The sequence below is a fragment of the Ochlerotatus camptorhynchus genome, unplaced genomic scaffold (genome assembly GCF_037179485.1).
Source record: "Ochlerotatus camptorhynchus isolate MF236.1 unplaced genomic scaffold, CSIRO-AGI_Acam_v1.1 ptg000290l, whole genome shotgun sequence".
Taxonomy (NCBI): Eukaryota; Metazoa; Arthropoda; class Insecta; order Diptera; family Culicidae; genus Ochlerotatus; species Ochlerotatus camptorhynchus.
In genome coordinates this window covers 4,364,622-4,389,492 of record NW_027040779.1, presented here as the reverse complement: position 1 = coordinate 4,389,492, position 24,871 = coordinate 4,364,622, and the positions used below count along the sequence as shown (strand labels likewise).

Here is a 24,871-nt window from a genome sequence, read left to right as displayed (position 1 = left end):
ATTAGACGCCAAATATTTCTCATTGAATTGAGTCATTTATATTATATCATAAAGAATATTAATATTATGAGTCTCACAAATAGTATTGATATAGATTATCCATGGTAGTATTGGAATAGGATTTATTTTGCTATCGTATCCATTTCTGTTTCAATTTAAACACATATTTATATAAAAATGCCTTTCGACTGAAAACGAGAAGATGAGCTACTCACTTACAGCATGTGACAGTAATGATAAACACAGTTTCATGTAGTTGAAGATGCTAATTTCAAATAACAGACTAAAGTGGTAATTTTTACACGATAGATGAGAAGGAGAAAGTATATAATTGATAGTTCCGTTTAGAGTACGGCAGTGTGAAAATTGCATATAGAGAGTAGCTTTGAATATTACTTGAAGTATGTGGAGGTTTTGTGTCTACGAAAAGCTTTGAAAGCATCAGATTTTTCTACATAAAATTTTGTGCATTCTTCGTCCCATCCAGGTGTGGCTGGTCTCCTTTTGAAGGGCGCACTTGGAACTTTTCTTTTTTGTGCTTCCAGTGAGCTTTTGTATATCAAATCGGCGAGGAATCGATATTCTTCAAATGGTGGAAGCGTATCTAAGGGCCATTGCATATTTCTGCCAATCTATGTTCCTTGTAAGATCAAATGGAACTCGAGGTGGTTCTGCAGAGTGAGGGCCACACTTTATTGAAATGATGATTGGCAAATGATCGCTACCATGGGGATCATTGATAACCTTCCACTGACAATCCAATGATAGCGATCTTGAACACAAAGATAGGTCGAGTCGGCTTTCTCGAGCCGGAGGTTTTGCTATACGTGTCGCTTCACCAGTGTTCAACAAGTTGAAATCGTCGCTTAAATCGTAAAAAATAGCCGCTCTATTGTCATCATATAGATCGCCCCACCCAGTACCATGGGAGTTCATATCACCCAGAATTAATACTGGGGATGGAAGAATCGAAACTAGATTCCAGAGTTGACTACGGCTAATGGAGGTTCTTGGTGGAACATAAACTGAAGCTATGCAAAGGTCTTTGTTCTTCACATTTATTTGGCAAGCGACGATTTCGACGCCTGATAGAGCAGGAAGGGAAATTTTGTAGAAAGAGTAGCACTTTTTGATCCCTAAAAGTACTCCTCCATAAGAATCGTTTCTATCTAGGCGTATAATATTAAAATCGTGGAAGTTGAGTTCTTTATCGGAAGAATGCCATGTTTCACACAGAGCAAATATATCACAATCAGAATTGTGAAGTACAAATTTGAACGAGTCTAACTTAGGCACTAGACTACGGCAGTTCCACTGTAGCACCGTGATCATATCTTCAACCTCGTTCGACGAATTATCCATCGAAAGATATGATTGATGCAAGGAGGGGCCATGAACACTCAAATTTACTCAGTGCAAATATATTAACTCTAAGTACAGTTGTCTCACCCCTTGCTACTGTCTTCAACAATATATTTCTCAAAATTTCCTGAGGAAGTGTCCTTGAAGTACCCCGGTCCTGCATCAGGCCCTGTAATCCAAGTGGTCTAGAGAAGTCTTCAGCGTGTGCTGGTTTCATTATCAACATTCTCTGGATATATTCATGAAGTCATACTTATGAAATACTTCAAACCATTATTGCAAAGTAGATGAGTGCACAATTGCCAACCTAAAAGAATTCCTCGACCGGACTAGGCATCGAACCCACCGCCTCCAGTTTGATAATACCGTAACATTACTGATTAGGCTATCTGAGGCTCTGTTCGGTAGATCCGTTAACCAAATAAAGCTGTTGTGTGACCTCCGATTCGACTATACCTACAACTTCCCCATTTCCTCGATATCCCTCTTCCCTATCGAATGGTCTCGGTGATGTTGGTTGGTGTCGCGCCTTGAGAAGCGTTGATAATAAAATTATGAAATTAAGTTATTAAGTCCACAAGATTTATGAGCCAGAGAGAAAACTGAGTGCGCGAAATGCGCAACCAGATGCTACGACGACGACGACGACGACGCGGCCGCCGATATGGGTGACTTAAGTTGTGTGGAAAATGTTAAGTAAGTTATTTTCCCTCGCATCGCCACTGACCGGCTCCCCCTCACTATTTACGATGCGGTCACTTTAGCTTGTACCAACCGTGTAGTTGTTTTTTTTTTTATTATTTTGCGCGAAAAAAAAAGTACTACAATGTCTTCTGCTCTCTCCACTCGCCTTCGTCGTTGGCGTCTGGTCGGCTGCTTCTGAATGAAGCGAGATCCGAGAGATCGTTGTCGCAGTAGTCCGGACGGGCGGCGAATCTCTCCTTGTTGTAAAGCGGTCCGTCGTCATCGGCCAGCAGTGCGATGTTTTATGGCTAATTGCTTGAACCCGGAGCCCCCGGCTGTTGTCGGTTGCAGCCTCCATTCATTGGAATCGTGAACGGAACGAACGACGTGAAATCGGGAACCTTGAATCATTTATTCGACCTGAACCACATTCTGACATTCAGATCATGGGGAAATGAGTTGTGCCGCTGACCACAAATCTCCTGCAGGCGGTCCCGAAAATGGCGTCGTGGTGGCGGTACTGCCAAAAGGACTAATGGCGGGGTCTTATGCAACCGGGTGCGGAACTGCACGAGTCCCGGAGGGGGGAATTTACATTTCAATTTTACGGGTTGCATAATTAACGGGTGCAATCCCAAATTGCGGTGCATTACTGGAAGACTCGCGAGGCTTAATTTCTGTTATCACGAGCCATTATTTATTCATCGGGATAAGCACTCGAACCGGGGAGAAAGTGATTTTGCTTCGGTGAACGAGCCGGACTTGGTGTCTTTAATACAAACTTTAAATGACGGGACATCACAAATTCATCATTTTATAAGACAATCTTGCCGCGATGATGCAACTAGACAGAAAAGGTAATTGATATTTCGACCGGGGTGACCAACGCAATTCAAAGGTCGCTGAACTGGCACAGCAGCACGCATTGAGGACGGAACCACTACTGGCTGGTGGCAAGGGTGCAGCCAGAGGACCAGCTCGATCGCTAATAACTCTCTAGCGAAAGCGCGCACCTGGTTGGCTAATTTGCGTCACATTGTAATCTAGCAATTAGCTGTAATTCCAGGTGCATAGCTCTTACACCATCATGCGGAGCGAAATCTGAAGCGTCAAATCTCGCCAAGATCGGCTAATCGCAATCCAGCAATTTTTGTCCCTCACTGAAACCTATAGGTACTCATACCGATTTGGCATTCCGATTTAACCGGAGACGGATCACCTAACGCTAGAGGGAGGTCCATCTTTTTGCTGCTGCAGATGAGATTTTATCGGCCCGGTCCACACACGGCGGTTCCCATATACTACTTCTGCAGCGGGTCTCACTAAACTCTCACTTGGAGGTCTCCAATGGGCGCAATTAGCAAACCCGATAGCCATCGCCGGTGTGCGTCGTCGAAACACGATTCAATTGCATTCTCCTCGGGCACCGGCATTAAATTGCAGCCGGAGTGAGATTGGGACAAATAATTGCGATAGTTTGCACACTCAACGCGCAGCGGTTGGTTAACTAGACAATCACAGACTCGAATGAATTTCTAAGTATACTAATTGAAACGGGGTCAGTTGTGTTGCGAATCTGGCGAGCAAATTGCTGTGAAGAACGGACCCTGAAGCTTTGAAGGCAGATGCAGCGGAATTCGAGGGGAAGTCCATTGCACAGTTGTTCATAAATGGGATTTAGCAGGAATAGTAGTCCTACAGATTTTGCTGTAATTTTTGGACGTTTGATCAGATCAGCTGTAATTACACCCCAAGCAACACCATTTGTTTCTCAGCCAGTAACAACAACCTTAGTGTGACTAAATAAAGGTCTAAATTATGGACAACGCATAGCATATAAAACTTCATTGTACCTTAAAAAGCGCAGAAGGTGGAATCTCTTTGCAACTTATGTTTGTTGCAAAGGGTGTTGCAAAACAGTTTCATGTAACATAAGACTTTAAGACACCAGTTGCAAATGACTGACTGACTTCACTGTAATGTTTAACTGACATCTTTAAAACAGTACAGTGATGTTTTCGAATGCATGTGAACGACATTCTAGTTAACCACATATAAATATGTATTGGATATTTTAGTGTGGCTATGCGAAAAAATAATTCTGATTTTTTTTAACTGGATTGAAAAGTTAGAAATGAAAATCGTAGTCGTAGTCATAGTCAAAAAGTCATTTCAATAAACATATGAAATTAATGACTTTAAAGAATTTATAACTATTCCGTTGTTTTAAACGCTTCAAGTTTTATGGTGAAACGACTGAAAATTAACAAATTGATGCCACAAATTTGCAGCTCAAATATGTGTCAAAATTAAAAAGTAATCTTCGCAAAAACAATTTAATTCCTACTATTGGAAAACATTACAGCTGTAATACATATTTCAGTATTCTATGTTAATATGGTGTGAAACATGAATAAATTGAAAAACAAATTCTTTATGTTTATTTCCGGAGGATTGCATATGGCTGCCAGTCTTACCAACAACATACTGATTATGTACACTTCGGGTCACTTCTTAAAACTCAAAATTATGGTCAAAGCAAATTTTATCATCAATGCGATGGTCAGTGCTCACTCCTTATCTACTTATAACCAATGGCGTTTCCTTGACCTCAATCTACTTGTGCATCAACTCTCAAAACATAAACAATTATCAAAATATTGCTTGAAATGGATAGATATCGAGTAAAATAGAAGACTAAGTGTATTTTTCAAACGATTCGAGTATGAATATGGCATTAAATCTGGTTTTGAAAGTTGGTGCACAGGTAAAAAGTGAGGTTATGGAACGACACTGCTAATAACAAGTGGCCATAGGGAGCATAGCCGCGAACCAGCACTTGGACCTAGCTTTGATTGCTTTGTTTTCACTTTTTTATGCTGCCTACGAAAAGATGGTAGCGTACGACCCAGACAACCAGAATGCACGTATATTGAAAGTTGTTTCTGTGATATACAAACATATATACAAACAATCAAATCGTATAGAATGCAAAAAAAGGCTTATACCTACAAAAGTGGTATATACGTGCAAATTTTAATTTCATATTAAATGAGTTGATTTGACATCATATATGATTTAATCTGTCATAACAAGTTTAGTTTGAAAAGTCTTACGACGTAATCCGATTTAATTTATGGTACAGTACGATGGAAGAATGATTCATCGCATATAAGTCGGAAATTTGCATTCTATACGATTTAACTCAAACAGAATGCGATGCATGTTATACTTATATGCGATGTTGAATTAAACTGTAGCTATTTACAATACTGTCTGTACATTGTTATACGAATTCTGGTTGTCTGAGCAATCCCTTGTGAAAAAATAATTAAAGTTTTTTATGGACCTATTTTAAACCTAAATATATTTTGTTCAAAAATAAAATAAATTTCAGATTTTTTTAATTAAAAAAATATGTGTCAAACAAGAAAACAAAAACCAAATGAATAAATGAAACTACTAAGCAAAAATGTGAATCATTGCAAACAATAACTAAAGACTGACTAATAATAAATTGGTGCGCCCCTCGCGTGTCGTTAGCACTCATCTAGTGTTGGGAATCGAAAATTTTTGACAGTGGTTTGTTGACATTTCTATAGAGAACAACTGGTGCAAGTTTGATCCAAGTAGTCCATCGCGTTCAGAAATGATCAGGATTGATCCGACTCCAAGCTGGTTTAAGTGCTGAAGATGGTGAACATAACAGTTTGTCGAGTGCTCAAAACCTACAAGGAAACCCTGAGTGTGGAAAGGAATCAGCGGACCTACGAAAAAACTGGAACCAGGGATCGTCAGCTGCGCAGCAAGGTGTTGAGGTCCGTTAAAGCCAAACCCGGTCTTTCAATGCGATATGTGGCCAGAAGGTACAACGCCAACTTTCAAACGGTGTGGAACATCCGAACCGGCACATGAAGCAGAATTTCGTGGCCAAAAAGTGTGCAAGGGTGTTGTACTACCGTGTTTTGACGAAACACAAGGGCTTCACTTTGATCGATGACGAAACATAGGTCAAACTCGATTTTTAGCTTCCCGGTCAAAAGTTTTACATCGTGACTGGACGTGAGGATGTGCCAGGAAGATTCAAGTTCGTGTTTGCCGACAAATTCGCGAAGAAGGCCCCGAGCGATTTGCAGTTATGGCCTGAAAACGGAACCATTCATCACATCCTCGACGATGACATCCCAGGTTTACATCGAAGAATGCCTGAAAAAGCGTATATTGCACAAGCATAGGGGCAAAGTCATCCTTTGGCTCAATTTGGCCAGCTGCCACTACTTTTAGGTGGTTCTTGAGTGGTATGCTGCCAACAAGATCGATTTTGTTCCCAAGCTAATGAATCCTCCGAATTGCCCGGAATTATGACCAATGGAAAAATACTGGGCAATTTTAAAGCAGTGACTTCGACGAAGCGGCGGGGCAGTCATGGACATCCAGAAAATGCGGGCTAAATGGAAGAAATGCGCTGATTCCATGTCCGTTTCCACTGTAGGAGCGCTGATGGGCTCCATCAAGAGCAGTGTTGGAAAAGTTCACCAAAACTCACTATGACTCGCGAACTTTTCCCTTGGTCTTCGTGAAATATCGCGATCTTTTCCAACGCTGATCAAGAGGAAGGTTCGGGATTTTGTTCGAACTGGAGAAATGTAACTATCTAATGCTGTAGCTTTGAAGTTTTAATAAAAGTACTGTAAAGCAACCATTAATGAACATTTTAAATCGATTGAATCCAGAATTACAGGTCTTTTTGTGCGTACCAATTTTTTTTTAGTCAGCCTTTATAATACTCGAACCCCCAACATCTGTTACTGAAACATGCTTGAACTTTCATTATTACGTAATTATCGAACAGATTTTTTATCTATCCATTGCAAAGGAACCGCAAACGCAAAGTTTTGATGCGCATTGTAGAATTTAAAAAATCTCATCATTCAAAACATATTTTGAATTGCAATAGTTATATTTTTTGACGTTGGGAGTTTGAAAAGTATTTAAGTTTACCGGTCTGAATTATTTGTTTCGGTGCGTTTTTATTTTTTCTAACAAGAAGCCATTCACAAATTATGACTCTGTAAAAGTTTCAGTTAACAACCTGTCCTCCGAAAATTTTCCTCAGATTTTAAAATTTTCAGAATTTATTTTAATATTCAGTTGGGTAAATTTTCACATCGATTGGCTCATTTAATGTATTTTTACCCCTACTAAATTGTATGTATGAAAATGTCAACCAACTTTTCTCATTTGTAAGAAACTGTAAGAAATGTTGAGACTCCCACTTTCCCCTGATCCGTTACATTATTTATGGATCACGCCAAAAGTTGGAAAAGATAAAAAATCAAAAATAGCACACGTAAATTATGTCTAAAAAAAGGAGAAGAAATGCAAATAAGATTGTTATGGTGCAACGTATATGGCCGCCAAAAACGCCATGAGAAAATTTAAATGGGTTACGGATTCCGAAGGACTCGTATGACTCCCGGTAATATGAAACAACAATTCAATTCCAAACAAATACACCAGCTAGCCCCATCAACGTTCAAATGCATGCTTTTTGACCCTTTGATCGAGCATAATATTACATGTGCACACACTATCCAATAATGAGTGTAACTTCAAGCCTCCAGGATTCAAACTTCCAGTTTATAGCGCTCTGGCTGACCGAATATAGTAGGTTTGTATAGACTAAATTTATTATTTTTGATTAAGCTGAATGACACCAGCTGTTGACACCACCGTCGATTACATAAACCGTAACATTCAAAGTGTTTTTATGTTAGTTCATACGCAAAGCTTGCGATGTTCAGAGTTGGTTGGAAATGCTAACATGAAGCTTTAGTGTGACAATTTATTAGCTAGAGAATGATCTTTAGAAGAGGGTAGAGAGTACGGCAGTATGAAAATGGAATAGAAGTTGAAAATGAGCGAAGGGCCAACAATGCGACAGTATAAGGTCAAACACACACCTTTTACCTAACCCGCAAAAGGTGGACGCACATTTTTTGCCTGTAGACTTGAAGACATACTAAGTCTCCGCGTACATCGTACGGGTTAGGCAAAAGGTGTACGTTTGACTTTATACTGTCGCATTTTCAACTTTATACCAACATTATACCAATATACCAACCGCTGGAAACTAACGATTTTAAATTGCCTATTGGTCCCAAGCAAATCGATTAATGTACCCCATTCTAGTCGAAATTCTAGTACTACATAATGTTTGTTTTGATTCGCTATGAAAGTTTGATAGATAAAATGAGGGGCTAGTGGATTTTCCTATGTTTCGAGGGGTGATCTACAGTACAGTACAGGATCAATCGAATAAACTTTACAGAGCCGAGTTATCATTTGCATTATACATGATTAATGTCTTAAATCTAGAGTTAAAGGAATTGAACCGATTACTCGCGGTCGTCTCGAGGTTAGTGGAGATTTACAATTTTTTGGATGGGGAAAGGGAGAAGGAGGTTTGAAATATGATTTATTATACCAACATTTAATTAATCCTAAAACATGAACTTATTTCTATTGATCTTGAAAACAAACATTAAAAAAAACTACACGCACAATACCCAAACTAAACACAAGGTTAATCAAACTTACAATCTAAGGTTAGTATTCTTAAAGTAAACATATATGAGTTTCATAAACTCCAGATCACGTCTAGCCAAAACATCCCGAACTGGAACATTAGGTTGTCTACCTCGAGCCCGAAGGGAATCGCACAGCTCAGATCTGACTCCACGATGCTCAGCACAAGATCAAAGGATGTGGTCAGCGCCTTGGTAACCTTGTCCACATTCACAGAGATTGCTGTCTCCCAGCCCAACACGAAACAAGTGAGCGTTTAACGAATAGTGATTGGACATGAGGCGAGACATCATACGAATGAAGTCTCGACCCACATACAACCCCTTGAACCAAGGACACTTCGACACCTTAGGGATGATTGAATATAACCATCGTCCCAAACTCCCTTCACTCCATTTATTTTGCCAGCTGGCGAGGGACTGTTGACGATAAATGAAGAAAAATTCATCGTAGGCGATTTGTCGATCGTAAATATCGCCTTCCATAACACCCACCTTTGCAAGCGAGTCCGCCTTCTCATTGCCCGGAATCGAGCAATGAGATGGGACCCATGCAAAGGTGATGACAAAAGATCTTAAAGATAAAGCACTCAGAAGCTCTCGTATTTTCATAAGAAAATACGAGGAGTGCTTTACCGGCCTCATGGAGCGAATAGCCTCGACAGAACTGAGACTATCCGTAAAAATAAAATAGTGATCTGGTGCAAGTGAGGCGATCGTTTCTAGCGTATAGAGTATTGCCGCCAGTTCAGCAACATATACGGAACAAGGAGCTTGAAGCATTCGAGAGGCGCCATGAAATTCGTTAAAAATACCAAAACCAGCGGACGACTCTATTAGTGATCCATCTGTGAAGAACGATCTTGCGGAATCAACTTTGCCAAACTTTGCAGCATAAATTGACGGAACAATCATGGAACGATGATGTTCTGGGATTCCACGAATCTCCCGCGTCATAGATAAATCAAAACTTACTGAATTGCCGAAGCCGGAGAAGCATACACGATGGGGATTATGCTGTGAAGGGCTGACATCCTGAGTTATGTACACGTAGTACAATGACATAAAACGAGTTTGAGGGTTTAGCTCAAGAAGCTTCTCAAAGTTTTCGATTACCAGTGGGTTCATAACTTCACAACGGGTGAGGAGCCTGAGGGACAATTCCGAAAACCGATCCGATAGTGGCAACATGCCCGCCAACACTTCGAGACTCATCGTATGAGTCGAGTGCATGCATCCCAACGCGATACGAAGACAACGATACTGTATACGTTCCAGTTTGATGATGTGAGTTTTAGCCGCCGATTGGAAGCAAAAACTACCGTACTCTAAAACCGATAAAATCGTTGTCCGGTACAATGTTAGAAGATCTTGCGGATGAGCTCCCCACCACGTTCCGGTAATTGTTCGGAGAAAATTGATCCTTTGTTCGCATTTTCGTCTCAGATACTCAATGTGGGATCTCCAGGTGCATTTGGAATCGAACCAGACCCCAAGATATTTGAAAGACATGGAATGAGTGATCGGCCTACCCAAAAGTTGAAGCTTTGGTTGTGCTGGGCTATGCTTCCTAGAAAAAACGACCAACTCAGTTTTCTCCGTGGAGAATTCGATACCTAGCTCGATAGCCCAAGTAGACAAATTGTCTAAGGTATCCTGTAAGGGTCATTGCAGGTTGACCCCTTTGGGCCCTGTCATAGACACTACGCCATCATCTGCAAGTTGTATCAACGTGCAGTTGTCACTTAGACAATTGTCAATTTCTCTGACATAGAAATTGTACAAAAGGGGGCTTAAACATGAGCCCTGCGGGAGACCCATGTAACTAAATCGAGAAGCTGTAGAGTTTCCAAAGAAAAAGCTCATATGTTTCTCTGACAGCAAATTGTACAAAAAGTTATTAATTAATGGGGAAAGGCCACAAGCGTGGAGTTTGTCTGAGGACTTCAACCGATACTGAATCAAAAGCCCCCTTAATATCCAAGAACACAGAAGCCATTTGCTCTTTTTTTAGCAAAAGCCAACTGTATTTCTGTGGAAAGCAACGCGAGACAGTCGTTCGTTCCCTTACCCCCAAGGTTGCAAAGACTCATTTCAGCTAAAACAATGTTTTTCTAAATTATGAAATAATTAGATGCCATGATCAAATTTTGAATTGGTAGGATACAAGAAGAGGTTGCAAAGAATGTGTTTGACATATTAAACCTGTTTATTTCACTTCATGAGAGTCACAATCAGCGATTTTTCACAAACTCACTCACTCACTCACTCACTCACTCAGCGATCAGCAAATCGCTGATTGTGACTCATAGAAAGCAAAATTTACAGGTTTTATGTTTCCAACGCATACTTTGTAACCTCTTCTTGTAAGTTACAAGTAAAACATGCCATCATACCATCTTTTGGTTTTATTATTCCGAAAAAACATTATTTTAGCTGAAATGAGTCTTTGCAACCTTGCTTACCCCTACGGAAACCAAATTGAGTATCTGAGTGTAGGTGGTTCGTCTCAACCCATTTGTCGAGGCGAAAAAGGATCATTTATCCAACAATTTTCGAATGCACGATAACGTCGCGATGGGACGATACGAGTTATGATCTGACGCGGGTTTTCCAGGCTTTTTAATGGCTTTAACTCTCACTCGCCACCAATCATCTGGAACAATATTGAACTCCAGGAACTGACAAAACAAGTTCAACATGCGCCTCTTAGCGACGTCTGGGAGGTTCTTCAACAAGTCGAACTTGATCCTATCAGCCCCCGGAGCCGAATTGCGACACGAAAGGAGCGCGAGTGAGAGCTCCAGCATTGAAAAAGGCTGGCTGATCTCGTCTACCGAATTCGTCGTTTCGCGAGGAATCATCTGTGCCGGCACGGAATCAGGACATACTTTTCGCGTGAACTTGAGAATCCACCGATCCGAGTACTCCTCGCTCTCGTTGTTTGAAGACCGGTTACGCATCCTTCGCGCCGTGTTCCAAAGCGTATTCATCGACGTTTCGCGCGATAAACCGTCCACGAATTGCCGCCAGTATCCGCGTTTCTTGGCTTTGATGAGGCTCTTGAGTTCGTGTTCAAGAGTCGAGTACGCTTCGAAATACTCGGGTGTTCCGCGTTTCCGGAAAAGCTTAAACGCGTCGGACTTTTTAAGATAAACCTCAGTGCATTGCTGGTCCCACCAAGGGGTAGGAGGTTTCCTACGAAAAGACGTTCCTGGAACCGGCCGAGTTTGAGCTCGAAGCGCGCTGTCCAAGATCAGATTGGAAAGGAAGTTATATTCCTCCAACGGTGGAAGCTCTTCTACCGACGACACGGCTTCATCTATCGCGGTCTTGAACGTTGTCCAATCGATATTGCGGGTGAGGTCGTACGCGACGTTAACGGATTCCGACGAATTGAACCCACTGGCAATCGAAATGCCGATCGGCAAGTGATCACTACCGTGCGGATGGTTATCCTGAAGTCTCGGATCCATATAAATACCTTTGAAATTCTGAATAGCAATTTCACCTTTTAGAAATGTGGGCACTGATTTCGTTGTTTATGCATTGTTGCAACACCGCAGAGGTGAATCTGGCAACACTGCATAACGGTACTGCAGATTGAGTGCTGCCGTTAAATGTTGACAAATAGGAATGGAGATAAGTAAACAAGATGATAGTATGTAGTAGTAGTGGTAGTAGTAGTAATATAGATAATAGTGAGTGGTAAACATAATTCGCCATCGCAAATATAATCTCGATGTATTATTAGAATATAAACAATTCAGTTCCGCGGTTAAAGTTTATTATTCGAAAATCGTATATAAATAGTGCTAGATTGGTCGCAGGAGGTACAAAAAACGTTCCTTATTTACCGCTAAATCCTGTAAGTAAACGAAAAGGAATAAAATTTAGTTAAGTTAGTGTATGAATGTAAATATTTACCCTCGTTTACTTACCTGCAGCGACGGTCGATCGTGGTGGATACCTGTAAAGGATACATTCACCCAAAAAGTATCTACCATTCCTCGTTGGATTTAGATTGTAAGTAAAATAAAGTATGATACACATATTCTTAGTAACTAGAATGTTTTTGATAGCACCTGCAAATAGGTCGAGCATATAGCACAACAACGTTAGGGTAGTTGGACCGAAGTTCGGATCAAGCGCAAATCATACAGCAAATCGTAAGTTTCGTAGCGTTAGTGATGAGTGATCGTTAATTAAAATTAATTCATTTAATAGGATCAACAGAGAGAGTGTAGGAGGAAGAAAAGGAAGCTTTATACAGTGGGAAAGGAAACCACTTTATTGTAAGTAACATCTAATATTAATAAAAATTGTAAGCTAATGATAATAAATGTTTACAGTTTGAGCGTTGCTGAAAACTAGTCAGCTGCTGTTGAAAATTTGGTTTCCCTACGGGAACAATTTCTCAAAAATAAAGTGACACAATCGGTGTCCAAGAGAGAAGTTCGGACCTTCCCAAAGAAATGGCTTCCGATTCCGAAACGGCGGACAAAACAGTCATGGACCTGACAGCGACTCCGTGTGGAATCTGCGGGCCATCAACATGCGACGAAGAAATGGTAGGTTGCGACGGTTGCGCAAGCTGGTTTCATTCTCGCTGTGTAGGTCTAACGGAGGGACTGAAGCCGAAGAAATGGTACTGCCAAAACGAAGCCTGTCAGCTCCAGGCTCAGGAGTACCAAAGGCAGCTCAAAGAAGCCAAGAAGCAGGCTCGTCTTCGGAAGCCTACCGACGAGTCTGACAAGTCTAGCCTCAACTCTCGCAAAGGCTTTTCCATCGTGGAGCAAAAAGTGAAGGCGTTAGAGGAAAGGCAAAAGCGGCAGTATGAAGTGCTAGAGGCGGAGATGCAGCTGCGGAAGAAGGAAAAGTATATGCAGCGCGCATTTGAAAGAAAAAGGTTGGAAATGGAGAGAGAGATGCGCGCTGAAGAAGAAGAAGAACAAAGAGCTTTGCAGGAAGAGATTCTGCAGAAGAAGAAGGCACAGATTGCGCGGATGAAAGCGAATCAGAAGTCATTCGAACAAGAGATGGCGGACCTGGATCAGGAGTTGGCAGAGCTATCAGTCGTCAAGGTTCCCAAGACGGTGCATAAAAAAGATGAAGACGGGATCAAAGCAGGACCCTCTGGCAAAGAGAGCAAGAAACCGCTGAAGCTAACTAAAGAAAATTTGAAGAAGCTCGCCGGAGACAACGATGATACCGAAGACGACGACGAAGAGGACGATGATGAAGACGATAGCAAAGAGGATGATACACGGTCGGAAGATTCGAAGGTAGCTTCCAAACATACCGAACCATCCGTCAAAAGTATTCCGCAGAAAGTTAAGAAGGTGGAGGAAAGAAGCCAAAACGGGCTGGGGCATAAGCAGGTCGGACCGACAAAGGCACAGCTGGCCGCGAGAAAGGGGTTGACATTCAAACTTCCCAAGTTCTCTGGAAAACCAGCACAATGGCCATTGTTCTACGCGGCCTACAAAACTTCGAACGAAGCCTGTGGCTACATGGACCACGAGAACTTAATGCGACTGCAGGAATCCCTCGAAGGCGATGCTCTTGAGCTGGTGTCCGGTCAACTGCTTCTTCCCGAGTCAATTCCGAGGGTCATCGAGAAGCTGCGTCGGCACTATGGTCGTCCGGAACAACTGCTACAGAATCTACTGGACAAAGTTAATCATTTGGAGCCTCCAAAGCCAGACAACCTGAGGAGTTTCGTTCCTTTCGGAAATACCGTAGAACAACTCTGCGGACATTTGGAGGCCGCAGAACTACGGCAACACCTCGTCAATCCACTGTTGATTAAATCTCTGGTTGCCAAGCTTCCGGACCGTGAAAAGCGTGAATGGGTTCATTACCGGAGAAACAAAGGAGAACAAACGCTGCGAACGCTGACGGATTTTCTCATGGAGATAGTCGAGGACGCCTGTGAGGCAAACGTTGACGTGGATTTCAAGCCGGCGTATCAGCCCAAAGGTGGACCATCGTCCGGAAAGAAGAAACCGAAGGAAAAGGGTGCGTTGTACTGCCATAGTGGAGAAAATAGTCCAGGTGCAAGTTCGAGCGACCGGAAGAGATTAAAGCCGTGTAATCTATGTCAAAGCATGGAACATCGTCTTCGGCACTGTGCGGACTTTAAGAAGCTGTCGTACACGAACCGACTGAAGCTAGCGACCCGCGATAAACTGTGTCACGTGTGCCTCAACGAGCATGGTGGTTTATGTAGGTTCAGGATTTTCTGCAACATCGGCGATTGTAAGGAGCACCACAATCCGCTGATGCATCCTGTGCGGCACACTTTCGGAATGAGTGCACATATTCGTTCGAACTGTACTGCCATGTTCCGTATGGTACCGGTACAGCTTCACTGTGGTGGAAAATCGATCACGGTCCTGGCGTTCCTGAATGAAGTTGCCTCCGTCACGTTGTTGGAGAAGAAACTCGCTGACCGGCTGGGCGTCGTTGGCGTACAAGAGCGGCTGACGATCAAGTGGACGGCTGATATCACGCGCGAAGAGAAGGACTCCCGGCGAATGAATCTGTGGGCGTCTGGTGTTAGTCCCGATGCGGGTGAAAAGTTGCTGCTGCATAGTGTTCGTACGGTTGGAAAACTGATGCTGCCACGTCAGAGGTTGGATTACCAGGAGCTTGCCACACAATACCAACACATGCGAGGATTGTCAATCGAGTCATACGACGGACAGCCGGAACTGCTCATCGGACTAAATAACATCCATTCGTTTGCACCGATGGAGGCGAAGGTTGGTGCACCAGTGGAACCAATTGCGGTTCGATGCAAGTTTGGGTGGACGGTATACGGTCCAAGGCACTCCGCCACGGTTGCAGCAGGTAATTATTTCGGTTACCACCAAGCGATCACCAACGAGGACCTGCACGAACTGCTCAAAAGCCACTACGCTTTGGAGGAATCGGTGGTTATGGTACGACAAGAGTCAACAGAAGAGAAACGAGCACGGGAAATACTTGAGCGGACTACCAAACGTGTCGGCGACCGCTTCGAAACTGGGCTACTGTGGAAGACAGATGATCCAAAGTTCCCGGTCAGTTTTCCCATGGCCGTGAGAAGAATGAAGCAACTGGAGAAACGACTACAAAAGAATCCGGAGCTGCACGAGAACGTCTGCAAGCAGATTGACGAGTACCAGGAAAAAGGGTACGCGCATCTGGCTACCGAGGACGAGCTGGCTGGAACTCCCCCCGACGAGGTCTGGTATCTCCCACTAAGTGTCGTACAAAACCCGAAAAAGCCAGGTAAGATACGTCTAGTATGGGATGCTGCAGCGACAGTACAAGGAGTTTCTCTGAATTCGCTGCTGTTGAAAGGGCCCGATATGCTAGTACCCCTGGTAAAAGTTCTTTTCGGTTTCCGCAAATGGCGAATCGCTTTCGGTGGAGACGTAAAGGAAATGTTTCACCAGATGAAGATTCGCACCGAGGATAAACAGAAGCAGAGGTTCGTCTTCAGGAAGACTCCGGACGTTTCACCGAGCATTTATGTCATGGACGTGGCAACGTTTGGGTCTACAAGCTCCCCTTGTTCGGCCCAATTCGTCAAAAACCGAAACGCTGAGGAACTCGCCGCTCAATATCCTGCAGCAGCCGCAGCCATCATAAACCGGCACTATGTCGACGATTATTTCGACAGCGTCGATACGGTGGAAGAAGCAGTCAAGCTGGCGCAAGAGGTGCGCTTGGTACATCGGAAAGCCGGTTTCGAGATCCGGAACTGGGTGTCCAACTCGCCAGAAGTTATTCGGAGTCTGGGAGAGACGAAACCAGCCGCACCGGTGCACTTCAACCGGGACAAGCAGACTTCCAAGGAGCGAGTTTTAGGGATAATCTGGGATCCGGACTCCGACGAATTTGTCTTTTCGACAACGCATCGCGAGGAGTTATTGGCGTACTTGTACGAGGGAAAACGGCCGACGAAAAGACTTGTCGCAAGCTGCGTAATGGGTTTCTTCGACCCGCTCGGATTATTGTCGCCATTCACCATTCACGGCAAAATTATCATCCAGCATCTGTGGCGTTCCAACTGCGACTGGGATCAGGAAATCGATATCAAGTGCTGGGAGCTGTGGAAGCGGTGGACCAGTCTGTTACCGGAGGTGGAAGCCATCCGAATTCCACGTTGCTACCTCGGAGGTGCTAAGTGCTCCGAAATCGATTCGCTGGAAGTTCACATCTTTACCGATGCCAGCGAACACGCGTACGGATGCGTGGCGTATTTGCGAGCGGTTGTCAACGGCAATGTTCATTGCAGCCTGATGATGTCTCGAGCAAAGGTGGCACCGATTAAACGTCAGTCAATTCCTCGTCTGGAATTAATGGGTGCGGTTCTGGGAGCCCGTATGAGTCAAACCGTTCTGGACACACATTCGTACAAATTCCTCCGTACTGTTTTCTGGACAGATTCTCGCACAGTGTGTAGCTGGCTGAATTCCGACCAACATCGCTACAAGCAATTCGTTGCATTTCGGGTCGGCGAAATCCAGGAGCTCACAAAGGTTACTGACTGGCGATGGGTGCCAACCAAACTGAACATAGCAGACGTATTGACGAAGTGGGGACAAGGTCCACCTCTTCAAAGCGATGGAATATGGTTTCAAGGACCAGATCTCCTGTACCAGCCGGAGGATCAGTGGCCATCGAAAAAATCAACGTTTGAAGAAACCGAGGAGGAGGCACGAGGTTCTGTGTTGTTCCAAGAGGTGATCAACGTTGAAGCGATTTCTCGTTGGACAAGACTCTTGCGAGTGACGGCTACCATGGTACGCTTCATCGTCAACTGCCGGCGTAAAAAACGAGGTGAGCCGATAGTGACAACATGGGCAACGACGAAGCAACGTCGGCTGATCGAAGCGACAGCGGTGAATTATGTGGCAGTGCAGGTACCACTTGGGCAGGAAGAACTTCAGCAGGCCGAAACCATCCTGTGGCGGCAGGTACAGTGGGACAGTTTCCCTGATGAAATGAGCATGCTCACGAACAATCTGCAGCGCCAGCCGGGTCAGCCGCTTGAGAAGATTAGGAAGAGCAGTTGCATCTATAAGAGTTCACCGGTACTGGACGACGAAGGCGTGCTGCGTATGGAGGGTAGACTGGCGAATTCTGGGGAAAGTTCATTCGACAAGAAGCATCCGATCATCTTGTCCCGGTCCCACGAAATTACGCAGAAACTGATCCAGCACTACCACGAAGCGTTCGGGCACGCGAATTCGGAGACGGTGTTCAACGAAATGAGACAGAGGTTCCATATTCCCAAGATGCGCCCAGCGATCCAAAATGTGATGAACAGGTGCGTATGGTGTAAGGTGAACAAATGCCGTCCAAGATCTCCAAGGATGGCTCCCCTACCAGTTGAAAGAGTCACTTCTCATCTACGGCCCTTCAGCTCCGTGGGCATAGATTACCTGGGTCCGGTGGAAGTAACGATCGGTAGACGAAAAGAGAAGCGTTGGGTGGCAGTATTCACCTGTTTGGCTGTGAGGGCGGTGCACCTCGAAGTCGTGCACAGTTTGACAACTGAATCCTGCCAAATGGCAATCACTCGTTTCCATAGTAAGTTTGGGAAGTCAAATAACATATTCTCCGACAACGCTACATGCTTCCAGGGAGCTAACAACGAGATGGTAAGGATGGAGAGCATCAACCAGAAATGTGCTGAAAGTATGGCCAGTCCCGCTACCGCTTGGCACTTTAACCCACCCGGAACGCCACACATGGGCGGCATCTGGGAGCGAATGGTACGATCGGTTAAGGAGGCGATGCGTGCACTGGACGACGGAAGGAAGCTGACGGACGAGATCCTAGTGACGACGCTGGCGGAAGCGGCCGATATGATCAACATGCGGCCGTTGACCTACTTGCCGCAGGATTCGGTCGAAACTGAAGCACTGACCCCGAATCATTTCCTACGGGGAACGGTGGCCAGTGCCGACAAGCAGGTGGATGGTGGACCTACGGATTTCGCCGAAGCACTCCGAAATATATACAAGCGCTCGCAATATCTTGCCGACAAGATGTGGGAAAGATGGATTAAAGAGTATCTGCCGACGATCAACCAACGGTCGAAATGGTTCGACGAGCAGAAGCCGCTAAACGAGGGCGACTTAGTGTTCGTGGTCGATGGAAAGAACCGGAAGTGGTGGAGACGAGGTATCGTGGAAGCGGTAACCAAGGGTTCGGATGGACGAATCCGACAGGTGAACGTGAGGACCGCTGATGGAAAAGTTCAAAGACGTGGGGTAGTGAATCTAGCGGTGTTGGAGATTCAGTAAATCCAGATTTCAAGCATTACCGGATGTTACGGGCTGGGGTGTTGCAACACCGCAGAGGTGAATCTGGCAACACTGCATAACGGTACTGCAGATTGAGTGCTGCCGTTAAATGTTGACAAATAGGAATGGAGATAAGTAAACAAGATGATAGTATGTAGTAGTAGTGGTAGTAGTAGTAATATAGATAATAGTGAGTGGTAAACATAATTCGCCATCGCAAATATAATCTCGATGTATTATTAGAATATAAACAATTCAGTTCCGCGGTTAAAGTTTATTATTCGAAAATCGTATATAAATAGTGCTAGATTGGTCGCAGGAGGTACAAAAAACGTTCCTTATTTACCGCTAAATCCTGTAAGTAAACGAAAAGGAATAAAATTTAGTTAAGTTAGTGTATGAATGTAAATATTTACCCTCGTTTACTTACCTGCAGCGACGGTCGATCGTGGTGGATACCTGTAAAGGATACATTCACCCAAAAAGTATCTACCATTCCTCGTTGGATTTAGATTGTAAGTAAAATAAAGTATGATACACATATTCTTAGTAACTAGAATGTTTTTGATAGCACCTGCAAATAGGTCGAGCATATAGCACAACAACGTTAGGGTAGTTGGACCGAAGTTCGGATCAAGCGCAAATCATACAGCAAATCGTAAGTTTCGTAGCGTTAGTGATGAGTGATCGTTAATTAAAATTAATTCATTTAATAGGATCAACAGAGAGAGTGTAGGAGGAAGAAAAGGAAGCTTTATACAGTGGGAAAGGAAACCACTTTATTGTAAGTAACATCTAATATTAATAAAAATTGTAAGCTAATGATAATAAATGTTTACAGTTTGAGCGTTGCTGAAAACTAGTCAGCTGCTGTTGAAAATTTGGTTTCCCTACGGGAACATGCATATTTGTGTATGACAGTGCCAGTGGTAACAGAAGATTTTGGTACGGCTGCGTACTTTTCGAAAATCTCGAATTATCTCGACTTCGGCGTATTAAAGTTAAATTCGAGATTAAATTGAGGATAATACAGCATGGTGCTCAGCAAAATCGAGGACTATTCCAGATTGGCGTATTATCGTCGATGGAGTTTACCGTTATAAAAGAGTAACAGTTAGCCAGAGGAGAGAAAATAAAGTTTCCGGGGAAGACCTCGTGCTCTCCTTCATCTGCTTGCTCTTTTTGTACTTTGAGGAGCACGGCGGAACGTAGAACGTTCATAACCAATCAATAGGAATCTCTATGTGATCAAATGAATGTTCGTTTCTGGAATCTGTGACATTCCAGGACTCAAGATGGTGGATAATAATACAATATTGCGGACGCAGATTCAAGATTGGGGGCTTCCACAAAATAATGCTATTCAATATGCATTCCATCAAAGTGTTTTGTTACTTCAAAATAAAAGTTAACGATTTTCAGATTTGGGAGGAACTGCTATACTAACATCAACATGAAGATTTAGTGCAATAATTTATCAGCTAGAGAAAGTTCCACAGCCGCAGACAGCATATAGATTTGAGGACATACCTCAAATCCCTTCATCCATCAATTTATGAGTTAGGTAAATGAGTGCGTGTTTGATTGTCGCATTAATGGCCCTTTGCTCAATTTCAGCTTCTCTTAAATTTTCACACTGCCGTACTCAAGTGGAACTATCCTCTTCAGAACTTTCCTTAGCTAATAAATTATCCCACTAATGGGCTGTTTACACTTATGCTAGTTCATTAGCTTATACAGCTCAACAAACTAGCACGAATATCAGTTATTCCTGAAATCTCATGCTGGTAGATGTTCTCGCCCTGTTTACATTATGTTGGCTAATTTTAGTACAGTTCTAGTACACTAGAGCCAGCACAAGTGCAAACACCCCCTAAGGCTTCTTGTTGATATTAGTATAGAATTTCCTTTCAATTCTATTAAATATGGGTATCTACCGAATGGACTCGACAAGTAGAAGCTATAACTCAATGTCCATCGCCATTTTGGAATCCAGTATGGCCGTGTCACTATGAAGATGGTGGCCTCCGGACAACGAATACTCCTTTGATCCTATGTGATATGGATATCTACGCAATGCGGTTGACTAGTACAAGTTGATAATCGATGTTTGCCGGCATTTTGATAGCCAAAATAGCGCACCCAGTTTCAAGATGGTAGCCTTCTGATAGTGAATATGTTTCTAATTGCCATTCAATATTGGCATCTACAGAATGGGCTCAATGAGTAGAATTACAAGATGGCGGCCTCCGAACAATGAACTTATGAAATACAGCCAACTTTCGCTCGTTGGGCTAAACCTGTAGCCCACTTAGTGAAAGACTTTCGTTAGTTGGGCTGTGCTGTCAAGCTGAAAATTGGTTGAGGGATACACCGATTATTTATTATCATCACAATTCCTTAGCAACTATCCAAATTGTTGATACATGAGCCCCTCGAAAAAAAAATAGCGCTGTCATAAATGATGTTCGACTTCAATTTAGGTAGGCTACTACGAGTGAAATATGACTGTATGGGTATATACGGAATAGAGTTGACGATAATCGATGACCGGCACCAATTTGAAATCCAGTATGGTGGACCCGAATTAAAAATGGCAGCCTACATTCACCATATTGTATTTCAAAATTGTGCTTTAATTTGTTATCGACTGCTACTCGTTAAGAAGCAAAAGACCACGTTAATAGGTTAATACATTGCCAAAGCCGTCATAACTATTGCAATTCGTAGAGTTTTCCCCTGGCTTCGACTGATCATGCTGATAACCATTTTCCATTTTTCCATCTCCCTTTTCTCCTTCGACAGTTGTTCATCAACAACCAGTTTGTGGACGCCCAGAGCGGCAAGACCTTCCCGACCCTCAACCCGGCCACCGGCCAGAAGATCGTTGACATTGCCGAAGGTGACAAAGCCGATGTCGATGCCGCAGTTCAGGCAGCCAAGGTCGCGTTTGCCCGCAGCTCTCCATGGCGTCAGATGGATGCATCGGGTCGCGGAAAACTACTGTACAAGTTGGCTGACCTGATCGAACGGGACATCAACGTGCTGGCCAACTTGGAATCGCTGGACAATGGTAAGGCTTTCGCAGATGCGGTGTTCGACATGAACTGTGCCATCGATACGTTCCGTTACTATGCCGGCTGGGCGGATAAGATTCACGGAAGCACGATCCCTTCGGATGGTCCGGTCATGACCTACATCAGGAAGGAACCGGTTGGTGTGGTTGGTCAGATCATTCCCTGGAACTACCCGGTGCTGATGTTGACCTGGAAGTGGGCTCCGGCTCTGGCTACTGGATGCACTCTGGTACTGAAACCGGCCGAGCAGACTCCACTGAGTGCGCTCTACATGGCTGCTCTGTCGAAGGAAGCTGGTTTCCCAGATGGAGTCATCAACGTGGTCAACGGATACGGACCTACGGTGGGAGCGGCCATCGTTAACCATCCGGATATAAGGAAGGTTGCATTTACTGGATCGGTCGAAACAGGTCGTTTGATCAGCGAAGGTTCTTCCAAGTCAAACCTGAAGCGGGTATCGCTGGAACTGGGCGGCAAGAGCCCGCTTGTCATCTTCGATGATTTTAATGGTAAGTTCTGAGATTTTGTGGTTGTATAATAATTTTCATGACGCATTTTGAATTGCAGTGGACGAAGCAGTTGAGATCGCCCACAATGCGATCTTCGCAAACCACGGACAGAACTGCTGCGCCGGAAGCCGCACGTTCGTACAGGAAGGCATTTACGACGCATTTGTGGCGAAGGCCACCGAAATGGCCAAGGCTCGCAAGGTTGGTGATGCATTTGCCGAGGGTACTCAACAGGGTCCCCAGGTGGACGAAGAGCAGTTGAACAAGATTTTGGGATTCTTTGAATCGGCCAGCAAGGAGGGCGCCAAGCTTCAGACCGGTGGAAAGCGCTTCGGAAACGTTGGATACTTTGTGGAACCGACGGTATACTCCGATGTTAGCGATAGCATGAAAATCGCTCGCGAAGAAATCTTCGGCCCTGTTCAGAGCATTCTGAAGTTCAAAACCTTGGACGAGGCTATCGAGCGAGCCAACAACACCGAGTTCGGTTTGGCAGCGGGAGTCCTAACGAACAACCTCAACAACGCGTTGACGTTCGTGAACGCCGTAGAAGCTGGATCCGTTTGGTAAGTGCTTAATATCTTCAAAGCAATCAAAACACAAATCCAATTCCAACTTTATCTCATTCCGCAGGGTCAACTGTTATGATTACGTCTGCCCAACGACTCCCTTTGGTGGGTTCAAGCAATCCGGACATGGACGTGAGCTGGGATACGAAGGAATCGAACTGTACACGGAAACGAAAACCGTAACCATCAAGCTGCCATCGAAGGTCTGAAAAGGTCACAAAGGAATATTAATGAAAGTGAAATCTTCCTCCGGTGATGATCGTTTAAATAAAAACAATCCGCTCAAATCAATTAGCGTTTAAAATACATTTCTCATTATCCGCAATCCGGTCGAACCGCCCTCGTTCGATTGCTCTGTAAATGTTTTCCTTGGCACCAAGAGCGATATCCAATAAAGCACATCGCTGAACAAGAAGGATATCTGTTGTTGGTTGTTTTGGACGTTTTTTTTTATCGTTTTGACAGCAAATTAATTCACTTTCAAACAGAATCGGAAAGGCAACACAAACAGAAACACACAGTCGAAAATAAAAATGAAAGTTTGCTTCTTTGGGGTCCTTTGCACGATGATTGGTCGTGGACCTTGACAAAATTCTGGGAAAGTTGTCGAATGGAAATTAATGGATGCAATCGGCTGTCTGGACAGGTATTTTTGCGCGAGCAAGTTTGATAACGCGAAAAAAGCGGACGAAGGGTATTGGGAGAAATTTAACGAAGAAAGGACCGTAAGGGTTTTTAGTTGGAATTAATTATGTGTCATTGCTTGGTACATGGAAATCCGGCATCGACGACGCGTGTCATAAATGCGGATTTTGCTGATGATGGCGGGAAGATTTCTTGGGAAAATACGATTATTGCGTTTAAAATGGCACGAAATTTATCTGCTCGAGTAACGGAAATTGCCGGTCACAGAAGGACTTAATTCACTGCTTTAAGCAGCCACGAAAAGTAAGCGGTTGTCTCCAGGTATCTGACACGGCGCCATGTTTTTGAAGCTAACATCTCGCACATTCCAAATGTCAAAATCTGATGTGATGATGTTCTTTTTTTTTTGATTTTGATCGCTTCAAAAAATGTAGTAACTTTGCCGATATTAACCCTCCGTTACTCGCGCTGTTGTACTTTGTACAACACACATGAGTTTTCCATTGCCATTTTGTTGCTTAGTTACCAATCGATTTGAAACCAACAAGTATTCCTCAAAAAACTTGTTTTGATCTAAGCAAGCTAAAGTTTGATTACAATAAACAACTAAAAAATGCGGATAATAGAGAAAATATAAATGGAAACCGCGTAAACTGTGACCATACTACGTGGGATTTAACTTAATTGATTACAATATGGAATATATCCTGACCAGCTAGATAGTTACTGTCTTTCACAAAGTTTTTCAGGAAGTCAAAGGCTATTGCTTGGTGCTCAATAGTTCAGAATTTTCTCACTACGCGACGCTAGTATACTCGTGAAATTCTCATATAAAATATCTTGAGTTCCCAACCAGATAGAGGTCAAGGCTTTTTCGCAGGTGGACAGTAGTTCAGAGTTGTCTCACTTTGCGGCGCTACTATACATGTGAAACTCTTGTATATAAAATATCTCTAGATCCTGACCAGATAGAGAGTAAATGAATTCGGCAAAGTTTTTCAGGAGACAATAGTTCAGCTATGCGGCGCTAGTATATACGTGCCTTTCTCGCATATTCAATAGCTCGAGATCTTGATCAGCTAGAAAGTTGCTGTCTTCGGTAAAGTTTTTTAGGGGCTCAAAACTTTTTGG

The 24,871-nt window shown here is 43.6% G+C and overlaps 1 protein-coding gene and 2 long non-coding RNA genes across 5 annotated transcripts in view; all 3 read left to right on the top strand.

The window, feature by feature from the left end:
* LOC135706775 (retinal dehydrogenase 2-like) overlaps positions 1–23,386 on the top strand; it is a 44,759-nt gene extending 21,373 nt beyond the window's left edge. Inside the window, exons 2-4 of the mRNA XM_065228430.1 lie at positions 21,746–22,526; positions 22,585–23,092; positions 23,160–23,386. Of these exons, the coding sequence (XP_065084502.1) occupies positions 21,746–22,526; positions 22,585–23,092; positions 23,160–23,304 (1,434 nt within the window). The 3' untranslated portion in view covers positions 23,305–23,386. The remainder of the gene's footprint in view (positions 1–21,745; positions 22,527–22,584; positions 23,093–23,159) is intronic.
* On the top strand, positions 12,202–13,041 carry LOC135706774 (uncharacterized). Of its 2 annotated transcripts, XR_010518191.1 has the most exons (4): positions 12,202–12,501; positions 12,581–12,659; positions 12,716–12,802; positions 12,861–13,041. It is a non-coding gene; the product is annotated as an uncharacterized LOC135706774 (long non-coding RNA). The 2 variants fall into 2 exon arrangements; XR_010518190.1 differs by having other exon boundaries at positions 12,202–12,659.
* On the top strand, positions 18,989–19,817 carry LOC135706773 (uncharacterized). 2 transcript variants are annotated; one of them, XR_010518189.1, is made up of 4 exons: positions 18,989–19,297; positions 19,377–19,455; positions 19,512–19,598; positions 19,657–19,817. It is a non-coding gene; the product is annotated as an uncharacterized LOC135706773 (long non-coding RNA). The 2 variants fall into 2 exon arrangements; XR_010518188.1 differs by having other exon boundaries at positions 18,989–19,455.
* Positions 23,387–24,871: the final 1,485 nt, after the last annotated feature.